Source organism: Cryptomeria japonica, chromosome 10 (assembly GCF_030272615.1).
Source record: "Cryptomeria japonica chromosome 10, Sugi_1.0, whole genome shotgun sequence".
Classification (NCBI taxonomy): Eukaryota; Viridiplantae; Streptophyta; class Pinopsida; order Cupressales; family Cupressaceae; genus Cryptomeria; species Cryptomeria japonica.
In genome coordinates, this window is record NC_081414.1 from 688,922,488 (window position 1) to 688,945,460 (window position 22,973).

The 22,973-nt window shown below is 32.4% G+C and overlaps 1 protein-coding gene across 1 annotated transcript; it reads right to left on the reverse strand.

Moving 5' to 3' along the window:
* Positions 1-3,191: 3,191 nt before the first annotated feature.
* On the reverse strand, positions 3,192-5,745 carry LOC131076563 (peroxidase 4). The gene is made up of 4 exons (XM_058013803.2): positions 5,488-5,745; positions 4,507-4,698; positions 4,135-4,300; positions 3,192-3,900 (listed from the first exon to the last, which is right to left on the reverse strand). The coding sequence occupies exons 1-4, from the start codon at positions 5,710-5,712 to the stop codon at positions 3,512-3,514; spliced, it is 972 nt and encodes a 323-aa protein (XP_057869786.1). The 5' UTR covers positions 5,713-5,745; the 3' UTR covers positions 3,192-3,511.
* Positions 5,746-22,973: the final 17,228 nt, after the last annotated feature.

Below are 22,973 nucleotides of genomic sequence, written 5' to 3' on the forward strand. Positions count from 1 at the left end.
CCAACCTTTCCATCCTTCAGTGGATACTCAACACTTTTAAATCTTTTAACATCAACTAATTGTTGTCCAAAATCATTTGAAAGATTTTCATGCAAACATTCATCCAACAATGCAAGATTGCCACATATATCACATACACCGGAAACACATGCATTGAAAAGAAGATTTTGCTCATTTAGTGGGTTGCAAAATAAACTTGATATAAACTCCTTTATAGTTTCAGGTGGTATATTTATACCCCATTCTTGGAACATTCCATTACTATGCATGGTAACACGTATATATTGAAATACATCATAATGGTAGCGAAATTGAACATGAGTTTTGTAGCAACATGTGACTCTTTCCTTGTTAATTTGAACATGCTAAGGTTTAAACTTTTCAAAAGACCTTTGAAAAATGCTAATTGTCAACACCTTATCATCCAAAAAAATTTTATACAATTCAGTTTGAGTCATGTCCAATAGGTGTTTTAGATGTGGATCATGAATTTTTACCCAACTCTTAATTTAAGAACATCTCTAACATTAGGTGATACTCTCGTATTATCGTGCCAGAATTTTTTGATCAAATTTTTGACTTCACCAGTAAGTTTCATATCAGACCTTGGTATTCTACCACTAAAAGTCCATAATTTGTTTACTGGATCACTTTCAAAATTAACTCTTCATTTTATAGCTCTTGACAAAGTTTTGCGATGAATATTAAGATATCCACTTATGTTACTCATCATTATTTTATTAGAAGTTGTTTGACTTACTAAAGTTGTTTTTATTGCCTGTCGTGCCGCATTTTTATCTTTAGAATGACTTTTCTTTCCAATTGTATCAAAGGTGCTAGCAACAGTCGATACAACTTGTTTTAAAGACTCGTCCTTCTTCTTGGGTTTGAAATGAAAGCCTAATTTCTTCATCACTATTCACATTTTAGTCATTTTAATTAGTTGTACCATTAATTGACATTGAAACCCAAATTTCTTATTATAAAAAAAATGTCTAAACAATCTATTTGCATGTGTCTTAATCTGTCTCCATGAAACCAAGCCAGGAAGGTTGTCTAGTACATCACTTTTAATTTCAAAATTTTCATTTGTTTGATTATCATTCAAACATGTTTCATTTTCAATTAGTGTTTCCATGTCTACATACACATTATTGGTTTTAGTTGCAGGTGGATTTTCAATTTCATTTGGAGTTTCAAATTTGGTTTCAAATTCAGTTTCAAGTTGAGATCTAGTTTCATTTGGGGTTTCAATTTGGATTTCAATTTTAGTTTAAACTTGAGTTCTAATTTCATTTGGGGTTTGATTTTCAATTGGGATTTCATTTAATAAGTAACTTGCTTCTACTAAATCACCAATTTCTTCATGAGAAAAAACATAGAGCTATGAAGACATACATGTATCCAATAATGGATTAGAAGATGCACCTGAATTAAATGGTTCTATTGTGTTTCCTTTGTCAACATTTATGGTCTCATTGATGTTCTCCTCTTCTGAAACGATTGTGGAACTCTTAGCTCCTTGTCTCATTCTTGATCTTCTCTCTCATTGACGCATTGCCTCCTTCTCCCTATTTGCCGCAATCTCCTCAGTTGTCAGAACCTTCCTTTGCCTCTTCCTGCGTTGATTTGATCCCATGGCTACACCAAATATTGAATTCGAATTGATCTCCTTACCAAATCGACAATAAGACAAACAAAGAGAATGATTAATCAAAACATTCTCTTTGCAGATCATGCCTATCAAGCAATGATTGAAAAATCATTCAATCATTGGGATTTGTGTTTGTGGGTCAGATTCTGGCCCAACGGATATTTTCATAAACGGGTGCCCGTTATTTAAAAATGGGTGCCCGTTTTTAAAAATGGGCACCCATTTCGCTTTCAACGGTACAAAGCGAAATGGGTGCTCGTTTTTTGAATTTAAAAAACGGGTGCTCATTTGTTAAAATTAGGGGCGGGAAACAACCCTTAGCATTGTTTTTTGCTTCGGGATATGCTTGGTCCCACCAAGCCTATGCTTGGACCTCCAAAAAAATGACTAAGGTAAAACAACATCAGATTTCTACCTTGGCCTAATTTTTTGAGGGCCTTTCTGATTGAATTTTTTGACAAAACAAAAACCCATTAGAGTTTTCAGTGTCCTAATTTCAGAAATATAAATTTCATAGTGATAAGATTATTTTTATGATTTTTTTATTATTTATTAATCAAAAGTGAAACTTAAACCTAAAATACCAAAGTTCACTAAAATTTTAATAACTTTTTTATTTTTAGTATTTTAGAAAAATAAATTATACGACATCAATCTACATATAATTCTTTTGAATATTAAAAAAAAAAATTGAAAAATATGAAATTTTCATAAAATTATGGTGGTCGTACACCCGATGTTTTGAAAATATACTTTATTGTCAGTTAAAAATTAATAAAAAAAAATATATTCAATAAAAAAATAAGAAAAAATATTCTCATCAATATTTGGTGTCTTAGGTATCATTTCCCAGAAGGATTTGCAAAAATTCATTTATTTGCATCAAAAAAGGGTGGTCGTACACGTATGGTATGGTCCTAAAACAAGCATTTTGAAAAACTGGTTTTTAAACATGCCCACTAAAAAGGGATTTCTAGCATGTGGGTATTAAAATAAATTACATATTTGAAAAGTAGACTCCAAGCACTACATTTTTTATTAGTGAAGTTTTTTGAGATTCAATCTCTAAGTGCATCAAATTTTGACATCAATCGAGAGAAAATTTGAAAAATAGAAAAAACACTTCCACTTTTTGCTCAAAAAAGGGACTCAACTTCTTGCAGCCACCTTTATCACCTATTTTTAATAGTAATATAAACTCATTTTCATTATCTCAAGTAATTTGATCATCATTTACTTATTTTATATATTAGCATAAATATTTAATGGGGTGTTTTGGTAATCTACCAATTTACAACAATAAGAATTTCCTTGAAAATTTATCTATATCAGTTTATAGTTCATATCTAATATGTTTGTTTTCTATTCACTATGTTTAATTTTGTTCATATAATTTGGGTTCATTATTGAAAGTAAATTCTAAAGATCTAACTCATCATTATTTTATTTTGTAAACACATCTGCTATAATTTTTAAACAATTGAAATGATTAAATAAGATAATATAAACATTTTAATAATAAAAATTACAAAACATAAATTGAATACGCCTTTAATTATATTTATTAATTGAAATTTAAAATATAACATAATTTTGAATTTCATATACATCCAGGATGCTGAATAATCCTTGTCCTAATTGATATACCCATATCTAAAAAAAACTATAGATAAAACAGCCAAATACTGTGTTTTACTTCTGTGTGAGAGCTTGGATAAAGGCCATCACTTCTCAGTATAACTATTAAGAAAACAAAAGAAAAAAGTCGATTTCAGCTATTAAACTGAATTTATTGATGATTCCGATACATTTTTTTGGAATCAAAACAATCAACTCCCCTGAGCATTTTCCTTATTCTTAATTAACACGGCGGCAATTCTTCCTGACTTCACCAGTGAGAAAAGTAAGGGGATTTACGATATTCCCCATGCTAACCATGGAATCTGAAAACTGATTCCAAAATGCGAGAGGATCATCAGCGTAGTGCTTCACAAGTGCAGAGGTTACACTTCCAAACCTGGTTAACTCCTGGTCAGAGATGAGAAGTCCTCGTTCATTCACTAAGTTCTTGTAATAAGCGTTGTCCACTACAGTTGGGCTTACAAAATCCAAGGGTGATATGTTGTTGTCCCCACCAGATAGAGGACAACTGGCTTTCAATAAACTAAAGCGTGTATCTTTTGCATCACTACCATAAATTCTATCCCTAAAATTTGTGCACCGAGCTTGTCCAATTGTATGAGCACCTACCAAGAAAAATCAATCAATGAATACAAATATAAGCATAAAAATACATATGCGTACACATAAGAAGAAAGAATCGATGAAAAAGAGCAAGGAAATAGTGTTTAGCTCATTATCACTGAGTGCAATCAAGTCTATGGGTGTGAGGCCTTGAAACATAAATATAAATATACAAATTCATACATACAAAAGAAAGAATCAATGAAAAAGAACAAGGAAACAGTGTTTAGCATTACCACTGAGAGCAACCAAGTCTATAGGTGTAAGGCCTTGAAATAGAAACTTTCGAATAAGAACTGCAAGAGTAGAATTTGGGGTAGGGATATTGGTGTTTGCTTCAACCAAGCTTGCAGTCCTTGAGTCTTTCCTTCCAAGGGGAACGTGCCAGTAAGGTCCTCCATTCTGAACAAACACCATATCATATATATAGTTTATAAGTGTTAGCTCTAAACAATAGATGCTTTTTTTTCATAGTTATTCAGTCTTTAGGAAATTACTTTCATACATCATCATTTATGTATTGCTGTATTTTAGAAACTGAATAATTGTTTCAATCATTATATACAGAAAATAGATATTAGATTAGAAAATAGATATTAGATTATTACCAGTATAACTGCATCACGAGCAGCAACTGTAAGTATGTCGGCACATGAAACAGCTCCAGGACACACTTTCTCCAATTGTTCTTTGATGTCATCAATAATTTCAAATCCTCGAAGAGAATTTATGTTTGGGCTGGCTGTCTTTTCCCCTGTGAAAGTGGGTGTGTCATCGAGCAGCACCGAACCATCACAACCCTATATTCCAACAATATATCATTATCAAGTGAAAATCCAATTGATATATGAGATCCTCTTTGTTGATGTCCTTAATAAATTTCATTATATTTACCGTACATATTATTTAATTATATGTACGTGGTGCTTGGCTGGCTTGAAGATCAAATCTTTTTGATGGATTTTGATTTGGAATTGTAATGGGTTGGTACCCTCCCCTTAATATGATAAAAAACTATAAACATATATCATGCCCTTCTTAATTAAAAAATACACCTCCTCTCTAGAGTTAACATAAGTTCATAAAATCTTTTTTAAATCTTCCATACATAATATAAATAATTCATATCTTTTTACAAATTTATACTTAATTTCTATTCACCAACTTTTCCTCAACTTAAATGAAACCCAACCTCACCATCTTCCACTACTTTATTCAATATATTTGAATGAAATGTTAGAAAAATTATTCCTCTTCTAAAATATATTTATCTATATTTAGAATTAAATACCCATTATAAACTCACCTCTCCATATGATCAATACAAAACTTATCTACTCCATAGATATTTACCTTTGTATGAGAACTCCCAAGTCTATAAAAGTGAATGGAAATCAATTAAATACAGAAGTTTCTAGTAGTCTAACTTATCTCCTGGCTTACAGTCATATATGTGCTCGTTTAGTGCCATGGAAAATCTCTACTATGGCCTAAACTAGCTTGATGAATCTGCAATCCTGATAAGCTGTATAAATTATTCAAACATTGATGCTTTTTTACTGGAGTTCCTGAATATGATTTCTAATTACCTGGACGAAGCAGTCATGAAAATGTAAGCGTAAAACCAAAGCTGCATTTCGAACTTCTCTGGCAACTGCTGCTTCCATTCCAGACTTTATGATTGAAAGTGCCATGGGACAAGACTTTTCGTAATAATCTAATGACAGCAAATTTAGTGAGCATGCAGGCCATATTGATATGGACATAGATAATGCAACAACAAGTAAAACTCTTGCAAATGTTGCCTTGGCCATTGCTTCAAACGCTCTTCTTCGCTAGCCTTTGAAGTTGATTTGCATTGGAAATTGTGTGCAGTATATATGTTGTTGTACCAGCTCATCTCTTCAGCAGCACGAACAATCCATGACATTTAAAATTCTTGGATGGTAGGGTTGTTATACCAATTAATTCATTTTCCCACCATTTCTCAAAATTATTGATCAACCACTCATGCGACATTTTCTAATGTAGTGATTTTAACATCATTCTACATATCGTCACCGACACTTTTAGTTTCACTACAGGAAAGGAAAACGATGAAGTGAGGATAACCCAATAGACTGTTTCTAAATGGCGTTTGCTTAATATGAATAGAACCGTTATAAAAAAAAAAAAAAAATTAGGGTTTTAATTATTATTTTAATAGAAGCTCATCCTATATACTGGATGGAAACTGGCGAACCAGTATCATCGGTCAAACACGTAAACCAGAACAGACAAATTATGTGCTTCCAGCATTGATACAGATCATGCATTGGGTTTCGTCGAATTAATTTATTAAAATAAATGAAATAGACTACATTTTATAATTTTCCGATTTCTATTACTAAAGCAAGAAAAAGGACATTGGGCTTTGTCTGATTAATTTATTAAAATAATTGAAATAGATTACATTTTATAATTTTCCGATTTCTATTACTAAAGCAAGAAAAAGGAAAATGCAAGGTTTATTCTAATCTTGAGTCTTATAGAATCTAGAATAACTAAAATTACCATAACCATTAAAGGAGTGGAATGTCTTATTCTATACAATTTGGTTATTATGAATAAGTTAAAAAAGTTGAGAAGATTTATTAGAAGGCAACAACCCTTAATTATAAACATGTCACTGAGGAGTTTCCTCCAACATTTCATTCCTTTAGAATATGAGCAAAGGAGATAGCTTCAAAAGGCAATCTACTAGAACATTCCATTTCTTTGAAATATGAGCAAAGGAGATAGCCTCAAAAGGCAATTCGCTACAATATTTCATCCCTTTGGAATATGAGAAAAGGGGATATCCTCAAAAATAATGAGCTGGTTGTAAAATATGAGAAGATTTATCAAGAGCCAATAACCTTAGATCATAAATATGCCAATGAGGAGTTTCCTTTGAAGAATGGCAAGGCAATCCGCTACAACATTCCATTCCTTTGGGATATGAGCAAAGGAGATACCTCCAAAATTCAAAGAAATATGGAGGATGTAGTCTACTAAAGAAGCAATCTCCAAGAGGACTCCTAAGAATCTTTTTTCGTTTAGAAGAGGAACCAGAATCAAGGGAATCAGATTTATAAAGTAACCTTCCTCCAACCCAACTCATAGGCCTTCTCAAGAGCCACCAAAATATCTTGTGATGGACTAGCTCCAATTCCAATGGCACTAGGACTAGCATGAGAAGAGCTATTAGTATTAATTTTGAAAAAATAAAAGAGGGAGGACAAATTACTCACCACAACTATTCACCTTCTTAGAATATTTAGAGTTGGAGAGAAACTACATATTTGAAATCTCTAAACAACATGAAAGAAGAGAGTCAAAAGAAATTAAGACTCCCTCAAATGAACATTTAGCACTTCAATGATTTCTTTAAGCACATCCATTTTGTTCATCCAAACATATTGAAGAAGATAACGATGATCTTAAAATAGTATACTATTCCTTTAGAAAATTCTACTAAAGAATAAAAATAGAACCATCATCCCAATCAACCATAACAAAAGAAGAAAGTGTAAGAGGTTAACTTAAAGTCATCTAGAATTTCATCAAAGATGAAACATGAATATAGGTTGATTCCATTGCTACCACCAACACCTCCAAATATCTAAAGAAAAGGGACACTAAAAGAAAATATTAGCAACATTTTTTCATTATTGTTACACATAGCATAGTTGAAGGACATATAAATCCTCTCTTTTTTATAGTATCTCAAATAAGACACTTACTCTAACACAATAACCAAAAAAAATGTTACATTTATGCCAACATAATTTATTTATATTTTACTCCACCAAGAAAAATCTCCAATACAATCTCTTATTTATCTAGAAATTGATAGCCAAGAGTCACTCTATAAGCCCTTTTAGAATCATAACCCTAGGCAAGAGCAACATCTTTGTCCAAAAAATAGAAAGGGTGTTTCTTAAGAATAAATGAGAGAGTAGTGTGATATTTTACAAACTTGGATCCTTCTATTGATATATCCAAGAATTCCCTAGAAAGAGAGAAGTGTTAAATTCAACCGCTATTGACAAACTAGCTTTCTAAAAAGGTTCGCACAAGGGCTAAAGAAAATGAAAGAAATGAAGAACAAATAGATAGAGATCCTAAGAGTCATCTTAAAAGAGTTTTCCACCATTTTTTATCATCCAAAAGATTACATCCTTAACAATGGTAGCTCCTCCCTTAAGACTATAATGAACCATGTAATCTTCCCCACCTAAATCTATCGTTATAATATTCTAATTGGCAACACATCCCAATTACTTTCCATTAATAATTCTAGTCCAAGACTAATCTTAAAACTTGCACAAATTATTTAATAAAAATGGCCACCAAAGCTTAACTATTGAGCTCAAATTGTCAAAGACCAAGGCTACCATACTATTTAGGTTGACAAATCTAATCCAAATTAACCAGAATCTATTTATGGGAACCCAAATTTCTTATCAAAAGAAACTTCTTAGAATGAGATTCAAATTCTGTAAGAAATACTTTAGGAGCTAATATTGTTGGAAGAGCTTATAACATAGATTTTAACAATATCAAGCAAGTACAAAATATAACTATTAGAGAATCCAATTACCAATGTGCATAAAAAATATATCTAAAAACATATTTCCCTACTCTTTGTTGTGTTTTCTAATAGATAAGGGAATCCCAAAAAAATCTAAAAGAGATCCTATCATAAGGTGAAAATTTTTGTAATCTTTTGTTGAATAAGCATAATAGTATTAGAGATCAAAATATTGAACTTATCTTCATTAATCTTCTATCTTGAAGTATCCAGATAAATGTTCAAAGAAATTTCCTCTTAGATTTTATCAACTCCTATCAAAATAATTTGATCCACAAATTAAAGAAGAGATTCTGAATACAAAGTTTGAGTCTAAGACTAACTTTTGATTAAATAATTAATTCTTATGGAGATGGAGTGTTATTAATAAGAATATTAAAGAATTAAAAAGCCACACAAATCATGACATAATCAATCCACCCTATACCAAATCCATAAGTAAATAAAAAATTTTAGAGGAAAGAACATCAAATACAATCATAAACCTTAGACATATCAACTTTTAAATTGTTATTGACATTAAAAAAGGATAATGACACTTAATAGTCCTAAGATGGTAATGTCAATGATTGACTAAAAAAACATATAAGCTAAAAATATTGTATTTAAATTCAAAAGATTGAATTGTTTTTATTTAGAATCTTATAATTATTTATAATTTATATAGGTAAATGACATTAATAACAGTATAACAATAAATATATATACACATATTTACATATACATACATACATACCATTGAATAAATTCATACTTTTGAAACAATTCAAAGTCAATATTTATTAAGAGTTTAGAGTGCATGTATATTGTATTGTAAGAGAGTAATTTAAACCACATTATATAATTCTTATTTTTTCTAGTTTCATCTAGTATAAATAATTTGCAATATATAATTTATTTTTAAATAGATCCATCCATTTATAAGAAGATCATGTGTTGCCTCTTTGTACTTTATTGGGTGTCTTTTTTCCATCTCTTTTGTTGTTGACACTTTTTCCATTTTATATTTGAGTCTTATGGAAATGATTTTGGTTACTTATTACTTCTTAAGGTCTTCTAGAAATCCCATTAGCATATAAGGATATAGATAATGCATTTTCACTTACCTGCTTATCTAATTTCATGAAAAAAATATTCTTTTATTTGGTGACATTGTGATTACACATGGAATTCAAATACAACAACCATCTTCATTTCTTTATATGATTACCATTTCATCTTACTAGTATACATTTGTAATCAAAACTAAAACTACAAGTAAAATAGAAAATATTGTAGGTGCTATGTTTATTCCAAAAGTAATTTTGCTCTTCAAAATATTAATTACTTCTTAGATTGAATTAGGTAACTATCAATTATTTCAGATAGGAAGATATTTAAGAGATCTTTTCAAATTTTGTAACAACCATAAGTAGATTTGATTGTTCTAAAAATCTAATGTATATATTTCATATTAAGCTCAACGCCAAGTCTTGTTTTTTATTAAGGGTAAACAAGTTTTGAGGGGACCGAAAACCCCGTACAATAGGTTTTGAGGGGACCCAAAACTCCAAAGGTTTTGAAGGGACTCGAAACCCTTAGATTTTACCAGGATCCAGAACCCACAGTACAATACTTCTAAAAGAAAAGAACATCAACATACCAGCAGCCAAACCACAAACTGGACATAAAATCATCCCTAACACAAAAATAAGGGTTTTACAAGGCTCTCTTAACCTACATATGTTTCCATGGGTGTATCCAGGCAACCATCACCTTCAACAACACTAGCTTACAATAGATCAACATATACTCACCATCTGGACTAATGGGGTTTTGAAAGGTTCCCCTAACCTTCATCATGGGATTTAAACTAGCTCCCAAAACCAACAAACAAGGGTTTTCCCAAGCTCCCTTAATCTATAACAAAGTATTCAACCTTCCAACAACACAACTAACCCGTAACCAAAAACCACAACTAGCCAAATTGGGCCCTTTAAAATTGCTAGCATCCATCTTGCCTATGGGAATAACAAGGCTCCCATGACTAGCACACACGAGAAAGAAAAAAAACCTGAAAGCACAAGCAGCAACCAGCCCGCCTGTGGGATTTACCAGGCTCCCACAACCTAAAACCGAAAAAACCATCCAACTGATTCCAAATAGAAATAAGGGGGATTTTAAAGGGTCCCTCAACCCACAAAAAAAATCTGGGTAGTAGGGACACAGAGGACCCAGACCTTGCCATGAAGAAACACATGAGAGTAATGAAAGGCAGCCTCAACCAACAGCACAAGCAACAACATCATCAGAAAGGCCTCCTCACACCATCTCCCCACCTCAATAGGGAAGAGGTCCACCTTGATAGGACAAGAGAGAAGGTGGAACGTCAGCCCCCAGAACCCTCTAGTAGCAAGCCGAAACCCGACTGCTCCCAACCATTGAATCTCCACCTCAATAGGAGAAAGGGCCACCTTAGACAGGAAAGGAGAAGAACAACCCAGAAGCCCAAACATTTCAATCATATCCCAACATAGAAAAAGTCCCTCCACCTCAATAGGAGGACAACCCAAATCAGAGAAAAACCCAAGACACTAGATCTTCCAAAAAGAAAATCTTAGCAGCACCAGATTCGACCCCAAGAGCACAAGGAATCCCAAAGAGAGAAGGGTAAGCGAAAACCCACAAAAGTAGAACCTTGAAAAACCACCTGGGTCTCAAACAAGAGAAACACACCCAGAGCCTACGGTTCCTACCAAAGCGACCCAACAAACCCGAATCTCATCCAAGCCTTGCTCCCTGCACACGGAGAAGGTAGAGAGTGTCCAACGCTTGCAAAGAATAGGGGAGAGAAGAACAAGGGAGCAAGAAAGGAAGAAGACAAAAAAGTTGACTTCAGCACTGTCTAACACGAACTCCCCAAGAACAGCAAAGCATCACATCCCTTCACACTCATCACTGGCCGCTCCCACATCATCCTCATCACAGAACAAGGAACAGTCCGCAAACAGTACAAGGCAATGATCATCAGTCTCCACACCATCATCGTTGCCACCATCCTCCTCATCACGTGCATCCTCATCCTTCACCGAACCCCTAGTTCGCCCGCTCCCTCCTGCACGCCTGCTCCGATTCTCGCCCATCCGGTCTACTCACATGTTTAAGTTAGTGAATCCAACTCCAAGTCTTGTTATATTACTAACTCCAAACATTAAAAAAAAAAATGGAGGAAATAAAATCTTAATAGATCATATATCTTGTTTTCATGGACTAGATATATAGTTGATACTTACAAATTCACTTTGATCGTATAGTTGATGACTTTACATTAGTATTTTTTTATAGAATAAATAGATTTTGTAAAGGAATAATATGTACACACTTAATTATATATAAAAATAAAAATTTAAGCTTAATTTAGAAATTAATTATCATTTTCTAACCATAATTAACAAGAAACTTGAAACAGTATATTGTCTTTTCTTTTTTTTTAAATTGTAGAAAAAACTATTTTAAAATAAATTGTATGAGCTCAAGATACACATCATGATCTATAATATTTTTCTTTCAAAATGTTACAATTATTTTAGACTAAGTTAAGATGGTCATAATGAGCCGTATGAATTTTTTACCTTAATTCTATTAATTTAAATAATTTAAAAATATATAAATCATAAAATAATTTTTAAAATATATCTATGTATCTTTCAACATTAATTACATTTATTAATTAAAAATATTTGAAAAATAATTACAAACTTTTAGGTTTTCCATACACATCTTTTTGCATCCATCAAAGTGAAAAAAACAGAGCGAATTTTGTACATCTTGCACTTAACCAACTTTTATCACCTAGATATTAGGATAGATTATATATTTAAGAGCTAGAAACACACTTTTATTTTTTCAAAATTGTTCATGATGTTCTTATTATATTGAATTTTTTTTTCAATCATTTCCCTAAATCCAACTAACTCCGACTTTCAAGAAAATAGTTGCCTCTTTATTGTCATTCTAAACACAAATTAGCTTGCATTCATTATTTAAAAAACTATTTAGGTCTTCATCTCCCATGAGAAAAAAATTGTAGCTTATCTACTAACATAGTTTTTATTTTTAAATATAAAAGATGAAAATAAAGTTTAAAATGTTAAACTTGTTATGAGAGAACATGCACACATTATAATATTGAAAATTATATATCTATTTTATATTTTCCTAAGATGCATCAACTAGTGTTTGAATCAATAATACTCACAATAATATTGGAAAATATCTATAGCATAATCAGGCATTCAATTCCTACATCCATCATCCTTATGTGTTCATCTCATGCTATAAAATCTACAACATAAATGATCTAGTTTAGATCCAAAAGTTTGGAATTGATCTAGATCATCTTCATGGTGACAAATCTAGACCCTTCATTTCTAAAACTTAGCTTTGAAATTAAAAAAACCTCTACTTCCTTTTCCACTAGCCATTTTGAGTGAACTAAGTGTAAATTATATCAAATAACACAATAGGGTGATGTATTTAGAAACTTATACTATTAGAAATGAATCATCTAGGATAGATATTTTTTATAAGACAAAAGGGAAATTGTATCAACGCTACAATATCTTAGGGTTAGTGCATAATTAATTATTGTTCTCAATTGATTTTGTAAGTCATATGATACTACACTAGGTATCTGAACAAGGACAACATAACCTTCACAATTTGATAAACTTCTCAAAAGTATATGTAAATAATGTGTGTTCTTACATATTATCATCTATGAAAAATAAAAGAAAACAAATAGCACATTATAATGATAAAACATTTATGTGAAGTTATTGGTTCATCTATGTGCATTAGGTTTAGCATCAAACATATAGAAATTGAATTGGAACCCACATATACCTAAACCCGAATGAAGAATTATCAAATCTATAAGTTATTAATAAGGTGAAAAAATTAGGACCTAGTTGCATGGACTCACCATACTTCAATAAATAAGTTTGCACCAAAATAAGTCCAAATTACCCATGTAATTAATATGTTTAATCTTTGTACGTATTGAGCAATTAGGTTTTGTACACGTGAAGTTTCCACAATGCATGATATATTACACTTATTTTATTTGCTTGTATATGATAAATTCATTAAAAAAATATAGTTTGAAAAGTATATCTATCAATGTCTACATATATTTATCTAAGATAAATATTTTTTTAAAATCTATATATAGACATTGATAGATATACTTTTCACACTAACTATTTTTTTATGAATTTATCATATATAAGAAAAATAAACCTTAAGAAGGATATCTCTATGAAAATATTATTTCTTATATATAAATAATATTATTCTCATATATAAATGTATAGATAATATTATATATACAAACATAGTATGTTACCTTGTGTGTATGAGTATTTATGCATATATGTATGTGTATATGTTTATTTATATATGTATGTATGTATCTGTCTGTATAAGTGATTATGTATAGACAATGTATCGATAGATATAATTACTAAAAGAATATTTTATTTATTTTTAAAAAAATGATTTTATTTAGTTAAAAGTTATTTTATTTATTAAAGATTATATGTATATATGTTCCAATTATTTGATTTACTTAAGAACAATTATATTTAAGATATTATGTAAATTTAATATTAATTTATAAATAATAAAATCATATATTTCAAAAATATAAATTTATACAAATTCAAAAAAAAATAAACTAATTTTATATTTATATATAACAAACAACTTTAATTTATCGAATTTTTAACATATTGTTAAAGACTCCAATCAACCCACTAAAAACCTAACCTTATTAAATATAAAAACCTTCACAGTGCTTGAAAATGAAACTCCATCAATCTAAAATTACAACAAAGAAAAACTTAGACATCATAGAATACTTCAATTCTTTTAAAAAAACTCCAACCTTAGACATCATAGAATACTTCAATTCTTTAAAAAAAACTCCAACCTGTTAACCATGTGCACAAAGAATATGTAGCTTCTAAACATGCTTTAAGAATAAAGCCATTCTACTGGAGGCAAGTAGTTCATCCGAAAAAATCAATTTGCCAATTATTTATTTATCATATTCACGTTCTTCAGGGTTCCTCTTGAAGACAACGGAATGCCATGTTGCTAAGCAGAATTGTTATAATTTTTATTAACAGTTTGGTGTAATACAAACCTGCCATAATTGGACACCAACTTTCATCTGTAAATGTCTATATCCTTTCAGTTTGTATACACTAGTAAACCCAAGACGTATGATGGGGCCTTCAATGTCTCACTTCTGGGCTGGTAAACATCAAAAACTATTATAATTCCACGTTATTTTTTGTCTGCAAACGTTCATGCTTTAAATTTTTATACAATATTAAACCTAAAACTTCTGATGGGACCTTCAATGTCTGACTTATGGATTCGTAAACAACGAAATCTACTCATAATTCCACTCAAGCTTCGGTCCGTAAGCACCCATCCTTTCAATTTTTATACAGTTACACCAAATCACCCATAAGACTAGACAGTAAACCTAAGACATGTGGCATCTTCATTGTCTGATTCCTGGGCTGGTAATAAAAAAAAAACTGATATATATATATATATATATATACTAACTATAACTATTGAATAAATTCATACTGTTGGAACAATTGAAAGTGAATATTTACTAGGAGTTGAGAATGCACATACTAACTATTGAATAAATTCATACTGTTGGAACAATTGAAAGTGAATATTTATTAGGAGATTAGAGTGCATTCTCAAGAACATAGAGTGCATGTATATTGTGTTGTAAGAGAGTAATTTAAACCACTTTATATAATTCTTATATTTTCTAATTTCATCTAGTATAAATAACTTGTAATATATAATTCATATTTAAATAGATCTATTTATTTATAAGAAGATCATGTGTTGCTTCTTTGTATTTTATTGGGTGTCTTTTTTCCATCTCTTTTCTTCTTGACACTTTATCCATTTTATATTTGAGTCTTATGGAAATTTTTTTGGTTACTTTGTTTACTTCTTAAGGTCTTTTCAAAATCCCATTAGCATTTAAGGATATAGATAATGCATTTTCACTTACCTATTTATATAATTTCATCCAAAAAATGAGTTTTTATTTGGTCATGTTGTGATTACACATGAAATGGAAATACAACAACCATCTTCATTTCTTTATATGATTATCATTTCATCTTACCAATATGCATTTGTAATCAAAATTACAACAACAAGTAGAATAGAAAATATTGTGGGTGCTATGTTTACTCCAAAAGTAATTTTTTTCTTGAAAATATTTTATTTATTGGATTGAATTAGGTAACCATCAATTACTCTAGATAGGAAGATATTTAAGAGATCTTTCCAAATTTTGTAACAACCATAAGTAGATTTAATTGTTCTAAACATCTAATGAATATATTTCATTTTAAACTCAACACCAAGTTTTGTTACATATTAGTAACACCAAACATAAAAAAAAAAAGTCGAAATATAATCATTATAGATCATAAATATAGTTTTCATGGACTATATACGTAGTTAATTCTTAAAAATTCACTTTGATAATATAATTGATGACTTTACATTACTTTAAGCTTAATTTAAAATTAATTATCATTTTCCAACTCATTTCAATAGCTACCATTTCTATCATTGTGAATGGGTCTCCTTCACATTTCTTTAAGAACTCTAGAGGTCTTATACAGGGTGACCCCATCTCCCCTATTCTATTTACTATAATGGTGGAATGTCTTGGCAGGAACCTCAAATGGATGGTTGAGTACGGCTCCCTAGTGAGGTTGAGACCTTCTAACAATTTGGTTTGCTCCCACCAACAATTTGTGGATGATACCATTTTGATGGGAAAATCTATAGTGGCTGAAGAGAGGAATTTGATAAAGGCTCTAGATGATTATGAGGAGGCATTTAGTCAAATGGTGAATAGACAAAAAAGATCATTTTTATTCTTCAACACTCTAAGACCCAGACAGAATAAAATGGTAAGAATTCTTGCATGCAGGATAGAGGCTCTTCCATCTATTTATCAAGGCTTGCCCCTAGGTCCTAAACCTCATGACTCCTTCTAGAATTTGCTGATTGATAGGTTCAACAAAAAGTTAGTGGGTTGGAAATGTTTTCTTCTCAGTCAAACAGGTAAAATTCAACTCCTCAAAGCTACTCTTCAGAATCTTCCAATCATTGCTTTAAGTATTTTTAAAATTCCACCCAGATATGCGAAGGCAATTGAAAAGATTCAAAAAACAATTGTGGTCTGGGGTGGAAGATAGAAAAAGAATGCCGCTTATTGGCTAGGATTCTATGTGTAGACCAAAAAGTTTTGGAGGACTGGGTCTAAGGAGAATTAAAACCATTAACAAGGCTCTGATTGCCAAGAAAATTTGGAGAACTTTCTCCTCTAATGGTGAATGGAATAGTATTTTAAAGAGAAAATATCTAGCCAATAATGAATCTCTTAAACTCTTCCTTGAATCTGTTATTTTGGCTCGTGGGTCGACTTTCTAGAATGATATGATTAGAGGAAGAAAAACCATGGACATGGGAATAGAATGGAGTATAAAAAGTGGTAATCAAGCTAATTTTTCAAGGAAGATAGGTGGATTTTAAAGGATCCCTTAATTTCCTATGAAAGCTTCAATGTGTGGGTTGATACCTGTAAGAATTTATATGGATCCTATGTTGAGGATTATTGGAGGAATGGTGACTGGGTGAATCTCTACCACATTAGCATGGATCTTGTGCTAATTCTATCTTCCTTAATAGCTTTTAAAATTTGGTTGAATTGAAAAGATGATCTTTTAGTCTAGATGCCTAACCCATATGGTAGCTTATCGGTCTCTTAGGTTGTCTCATTGTTGTCATTTTCTTCAGCTCCACTCCTTTTTGGGCTAAATCTTGGATCAAGCACCTCATTCCTAATTTCAATATATTCTTTTGGATTCTTCTCCAGAATAAAGTGCTCATGGTTGATAACCTCTGTAAGATCCTTAATCGATGATACTTATGCAAGGAAGATGTGGAGATGGCTAATCATCTTTTCATCCATTGTTAGTTTGTAACTTCTATCTGGGGAATATTTATTTCTCTCTGGAATTTATCTTGGGTGTTTCCTGGTTCGATAAAGGACCTTTTTATTCAATGGAAATCCCCTTCTTTGAATCCCACTATCTGTAGTTTATGGTCTTTTACCTTCCCGCATGTTGCTTGGGGAGTGTGGAAGGAATGAAACAATAGAGTGTTTCAGGATAAGGAGGCTTCGAAGAATGTTGTGTATGAGAGAAATTATATATTATTATGGAAAATATTAATAGTATCCCTAGTACCCTGGATAAAATGGAAATGGTGGTGTTCTCTTCCTATGATATCATGGTGGCCAACCAATGGAAAATAAAAAGTGATATATCTAAAACCTCTAAACCATCAAAAAAGAATTGTGAAGGTGTTTGTTGGACTCACCCCCCTAGGGATTGGATAAAAGCTAATTTTGATTGGGCAGCTAAGGGAAACTCGGGGTCTGTTGGGAGTAGGGGAGTGTTAAGAGATCACAATGGCAACTTTGTTTCGACTGTGGTACTCTCATTGGGCTCACAAACTAATCGCATATCCAAAGCCATAGGAGCCATCCAAGTTATCAATCTGGCAATCAAAATGAATGTCAAAAACATATGGATTGAGGGTGACTCAAACAACATTATTGAGTGTCTACTAGGTAACTCTTCCCCTTCCTGGACAATTAAAAGTTGGATTGATGAAGCTAAAATTCTTTAATCCAACTTCAAAAAAATTAGAATATCCCATGCATATAGGGAAGCTAATATGGTGGCCAATTATTTCACCAATAAGGGGGTCAAGCTTAATGGGCATCAGATGTGGCAAGCCTATAATGAGCTGGAAGCTAATGTTAGAGCCTTACTAAACTATGATATTCTTCATGGGAAACTTTCCAGTTATAATAATAATTAAGTAGACTACAAATGGGTACTATATCATCATTTGATACAATGGTAGTGTATTTATTACTTCTACAGATGGCGAGAGCTGGCATGTATTGTGGGTGCATTGGTATCATTGTTGGCACTTTGTTTAACTAATTTGTTCGGCTACCGATAGAAGGAAAGTCTGTCAGAAAATGGGGGAGAAACAGAAAGAGATTCGAGCCTAAAAATTGTGAAAAGTATAAGAAAAACTTGAAGGTTTGGAGGCAAATTGAGAGGGGAGGGTTGAGTCCTTTCTTTGAGAAACTCCATGATGCTAACCCAAAAACTATTAAGTATTTTGTCAAGAATTGGATGGAAGACGGAATTTTTCTCTTTGGAAGGTTTGTTAAAATTGATGAGAATATTATAGGGGAAGTTATTGGGCTTTCTATTGTGGGGTGACAGTCTTCCATGACAAAAAGTTTTCGGATAAAGCAGACATCAAATTCCTAAAAATCAAACGAAGAATGGAAGGCGCCTGTCAAAATCTCAAATAGTTACTTTGATGCTGGAAAGATTAAGAAGTTATGAAGGGAGGTACTCAGAGTCATCATGGAATACATCATGATGGATGCCAAATTTACCAGAGTCTACGACTACCACTTCATCCTCCTTAATCATTTCTGACACAAGGTTAGGGTTTCTTTCCCCTTTTACCTATTTTTCTCTCTGAAACATTGTATCCAGGAACATCGTAATAGCCCTAGGAAGTATCATGTCCTACATGTTGGCCTCATTCAATTAATTCATGAGCACTTTCAAAACATGTTGGCCCCTTCCAACCCCATTATGGCCCCAAATTCGAAAGGATACAATACTAATACAAGTTTGTCTAAAGGAAATGATGATTGGGATATTGAGTTGGGAGAGGAAGATTCCCCTCCCTCTAAGAATGTATCTAAGAAAACCCCTCAGAACAAGTCTTTGGTCAAAAAAGCATCCTCTGCAAAAACCCTTGTTGGCTCTTCTCAAAAAGCTAAAACTAAGGAGAAGGCCCCTCCCAAGAATAATTTGGTCTCCTATTTCAAGGACTCCCCTACTCACCATGATGCCTCTAATGGCTCATTCACCTCTTACCCTACCACTGAAAATAGGCCCAGATTCCCTAGAGACCTCAAGAAGGAAGATCACTACTTCAAACCAGACTAGGAATTCCCTGAAGAAATTCTAGAAACATCTAGAAATGGTGTTGTGGATTTCTTCATGGTTATTAAGTGGGTATTTTATGAAATAAATGACCTAAACATAAAGAACGGGGCATTTTCTAGTAAACTGGAGGAAATGGTTACTAAAGTGATGTAGCATAGGGTAGAACTATCTTTCTTTCACCATTCACCTATCCCTCTCATAGGGTCTTCTGACTTAATAGACAGCAGTAAATATCCTAACCTAACACATGAGGATGCTACGTCCAACTTTGAAGGGAGAAAATATCATCTCCACCCTTTGCTGCAGAACACAAACTACCATTATAATATCCCCAACATTACTCATTCCATCTGCTTATATCTTACAACAAGGTGTCCAATGGTAATCATTTACATTTTGGATTCTCAACCTCACAGACCTCTCGGGTTCAGATAATTCCTGTCATAGAAATGACAGAAACTCCAATCTTCTTTACCACCTGCACTCCAAAAAAGTGCAAAAAAAAATTAATTCATAACACCATTAACAAAATATGAAATACTTTTGAAAGAGACCCTACAAGCCAAGCAAACAATAACAGAAAAGAAGTACAGAAAAACCCAAGTTGAGGAGCAGAAAATGAAAAAGTCTTTATTTGTTCTTCCTTCAGCAATGTAACATTCATCAACACCCCCTTCCTCATAGCTTATGAGGCATACAAAAAACTACAACTTCTGGACACCAACAGACATACCATGATTGTTGGTGTTCCATTTACAACCGATTGAGCATCTTTATTCCATTTATTAACATTGACATCAAAATAGACCCTACAAGAAAACATAATTGAGAAAATACAAAATGGTCACCAAAGAGATTTATTCAAACCAAAACTAAAAAAAGACCCCTAAAACTCCTAGGCCACATTTAGACCAAAAAAAAATGTCAAGTTTGTACTCCTACACCATACACCGAGAGAGGAAAAGATTTCATCCTCATGACGAAATGAGGTCTTCAACTTTGACTCCCTGTTGGTTAATGTCTACTTAATAAATCCAGGTTGCATCCTCATTTTGTAAACCAAGCAATTTGACCAAGTACTCTTTATATTCCTTCCTTCTTGTTCTCTTTACCACTTTAGAATCTAGTATAGCTTCAAGCTGCATAGGTTTATTAGGTGGAAGATCTTTAATCCAATCTACATCAGCATCCTCGAGTTTGCCTGCTTCTTGACCTGCAACAACAGATCCCCTAAAAGGGTACAAATCAGCCACATTAAAGATTGGTGAGATGTTAACTCCTTGTGAGAGTTCAATCCCATATGTCGTATGACCAAACTTATGTACTATTCTATAAGGACCAATCTTTACAGTATGATCAAACTTATATAATATTCTGCAAGGACCAATCTTTTTCATCATTAACTTGGTGTTTTTGCCTTTGGGAATCCTCTCCTTTCTGAGATAAGCAAACACCATATCTCCAGCCTTGTATCGGACATCTTTCTTTCTCAAATCTTCACTCTTTTTATACTTTCCCACACTCTTCTTTAAAGTCTCTCTGACCTGCTCATGGATATCTTTCATGGTTACAACAAAATCTTCAACGTGTGCACTTCTTTTATTCCATCTACTTATGTATCTCAGCTCATAGACTCCCCATGGATTCATTCCATAAACAACCTCAAATGGACTTTTACCAATACTACAGTTGGGTGAGTCATTATAGGCATATTCAACTTGTGACAAGATCAAATCTGAAGCTTCATTATAATCCTTTGTCAAACATCTCAAAAAATTGCCCAAATATCTATTCACAACCTTAGTTTGCCCATTTGTTTGAGGATGGTAGGCAAAACTGAAATTTAGATTAGTCCCTAGCTTCCTCCACAAGGCTCTCCAAAAATGGTCAATGAACTTAGGATCTCTATCTGATACTATAGACAATGGCAAACCATGAATTCTTACAATATCTCTAAAGAACAAATGTGCAACATGAGAGGCATTATTAGTTGTCTTACATGAAATTATATGTGTCATCTTACTAAATCTGTCAACTACTACATAAACACTATCAAACCCCCTTGAATTCCTTGGAAGACCCAGCACAAAATACATACTTATTGACTCCCATGGTCTACTCGGTATTGGTAAAGGTTGATACAAACTAGCATTGGAACTTGAGCCCTTAGCCCTTTGACATATCATACAATTATCAACAAACTTTTTTGCATCCAAGTACATCTTTGGCCAATAGTAAAACCTCTTGACCTATTCCAAAGTTTAATCATAACCAAAATGTTCCCCTAAAGTACCACAGTGCTTTTCCTTCACCAAACTCTCCCTCACTGAGCATTTGGGCACATACAGTTGGGCCCCCTTGAAGAGTAACCATCTTGTATCACAAAATTCTCATAGTCCTTATCAAATGAACCTTGAAATTGTTGGCATACATTAAAATCATCACTAAAATCTGCATCAGCAGCATACATACTTCTACAATTGTTTATTCACACACTTTAGAGTTGCACTTCTTGTACTAGTCCTACTCTTCTACTCAATGCATCAGCTACTTTGTTGACTTGACTCTTCCTATGTTTGATGGTGAATGTATAAATCTGAAGGTATTATACCCATTTCATGTGTCTATGACTTAATTTCTCCTGGTTGTTAAGAAAACTGAAAGCATGATTGTTAGTGAATACTACAAACTCCTTAGGGAGAAGATAATGTCTCTATTTTTTTAGTGTTTGGACCATGGCATAAAGCTCTAATCATATGATGAATATTTCTTTTTGGCCTCATTATATTTTTCACAAAATAATTTAATTGGTTTTCCTTCCTGACTTAATATTGCCCCTATTGCTAACCCACTAGCATCACACTTAATAGTAAATACTTTGTACCAAAATCAGGAAGTGTAAGGATTGGTTGTTGTGATACCTTTTTCTTCAAAAATTTAAAACTTTGATCTGCTTCCTTTGTCCATTGAAACTCAATCTCTTTCTCCCCCTTAATGACCTGTCAATTATTGGTGCAACAATATGATTGAAATTTCTAGTAAAAACTTGCCTAACCATGAAAACTCCTAACTTCTTCAACTATCCTAGGTGTAGGCCAACTAATTATTGCTTCCACTTTGGTGGGATCCATCTTGAAATTTCCTTGATAGATCACAAAACCTAAATAGATAAGTTCCTCTTTCATCCACTCACACTTCTTGAGGTTGATCATTAGTCTTTCCTAATTCAATCTCCTCAGCACCATGTCCAAGTGTCCCAAGTGTTTGTCTTTTGTCTTGTTGCAAACTAAAATGTCATCCAAAT

Excerpts from the sequence above, each read along its gene's own strand:
- LOC131076563 (XM_058013803.2), bottom strand. The coding sequence starts at position 5,712 with ATGGCCAAGGCAACATTTGCAAGAGTTTTACTTGTTGTTGCATTATCT. Across the intron at positions 4,699-5,487 it reads TTCATGACTGCTTCGTCCAG|GGTTGTGATGGTTCGGTGCT; the intron begins GTAATTAGAAAT and ends GTTGGAATATAG. Across the intron at positions 3,901-4,134 it reads AGACTTGGTTGCTCTCAGTG|GTGCTCATACAATTGGACAA; the intron begins GTAATGCTAAAC and ends TTTTCTTGGTAG.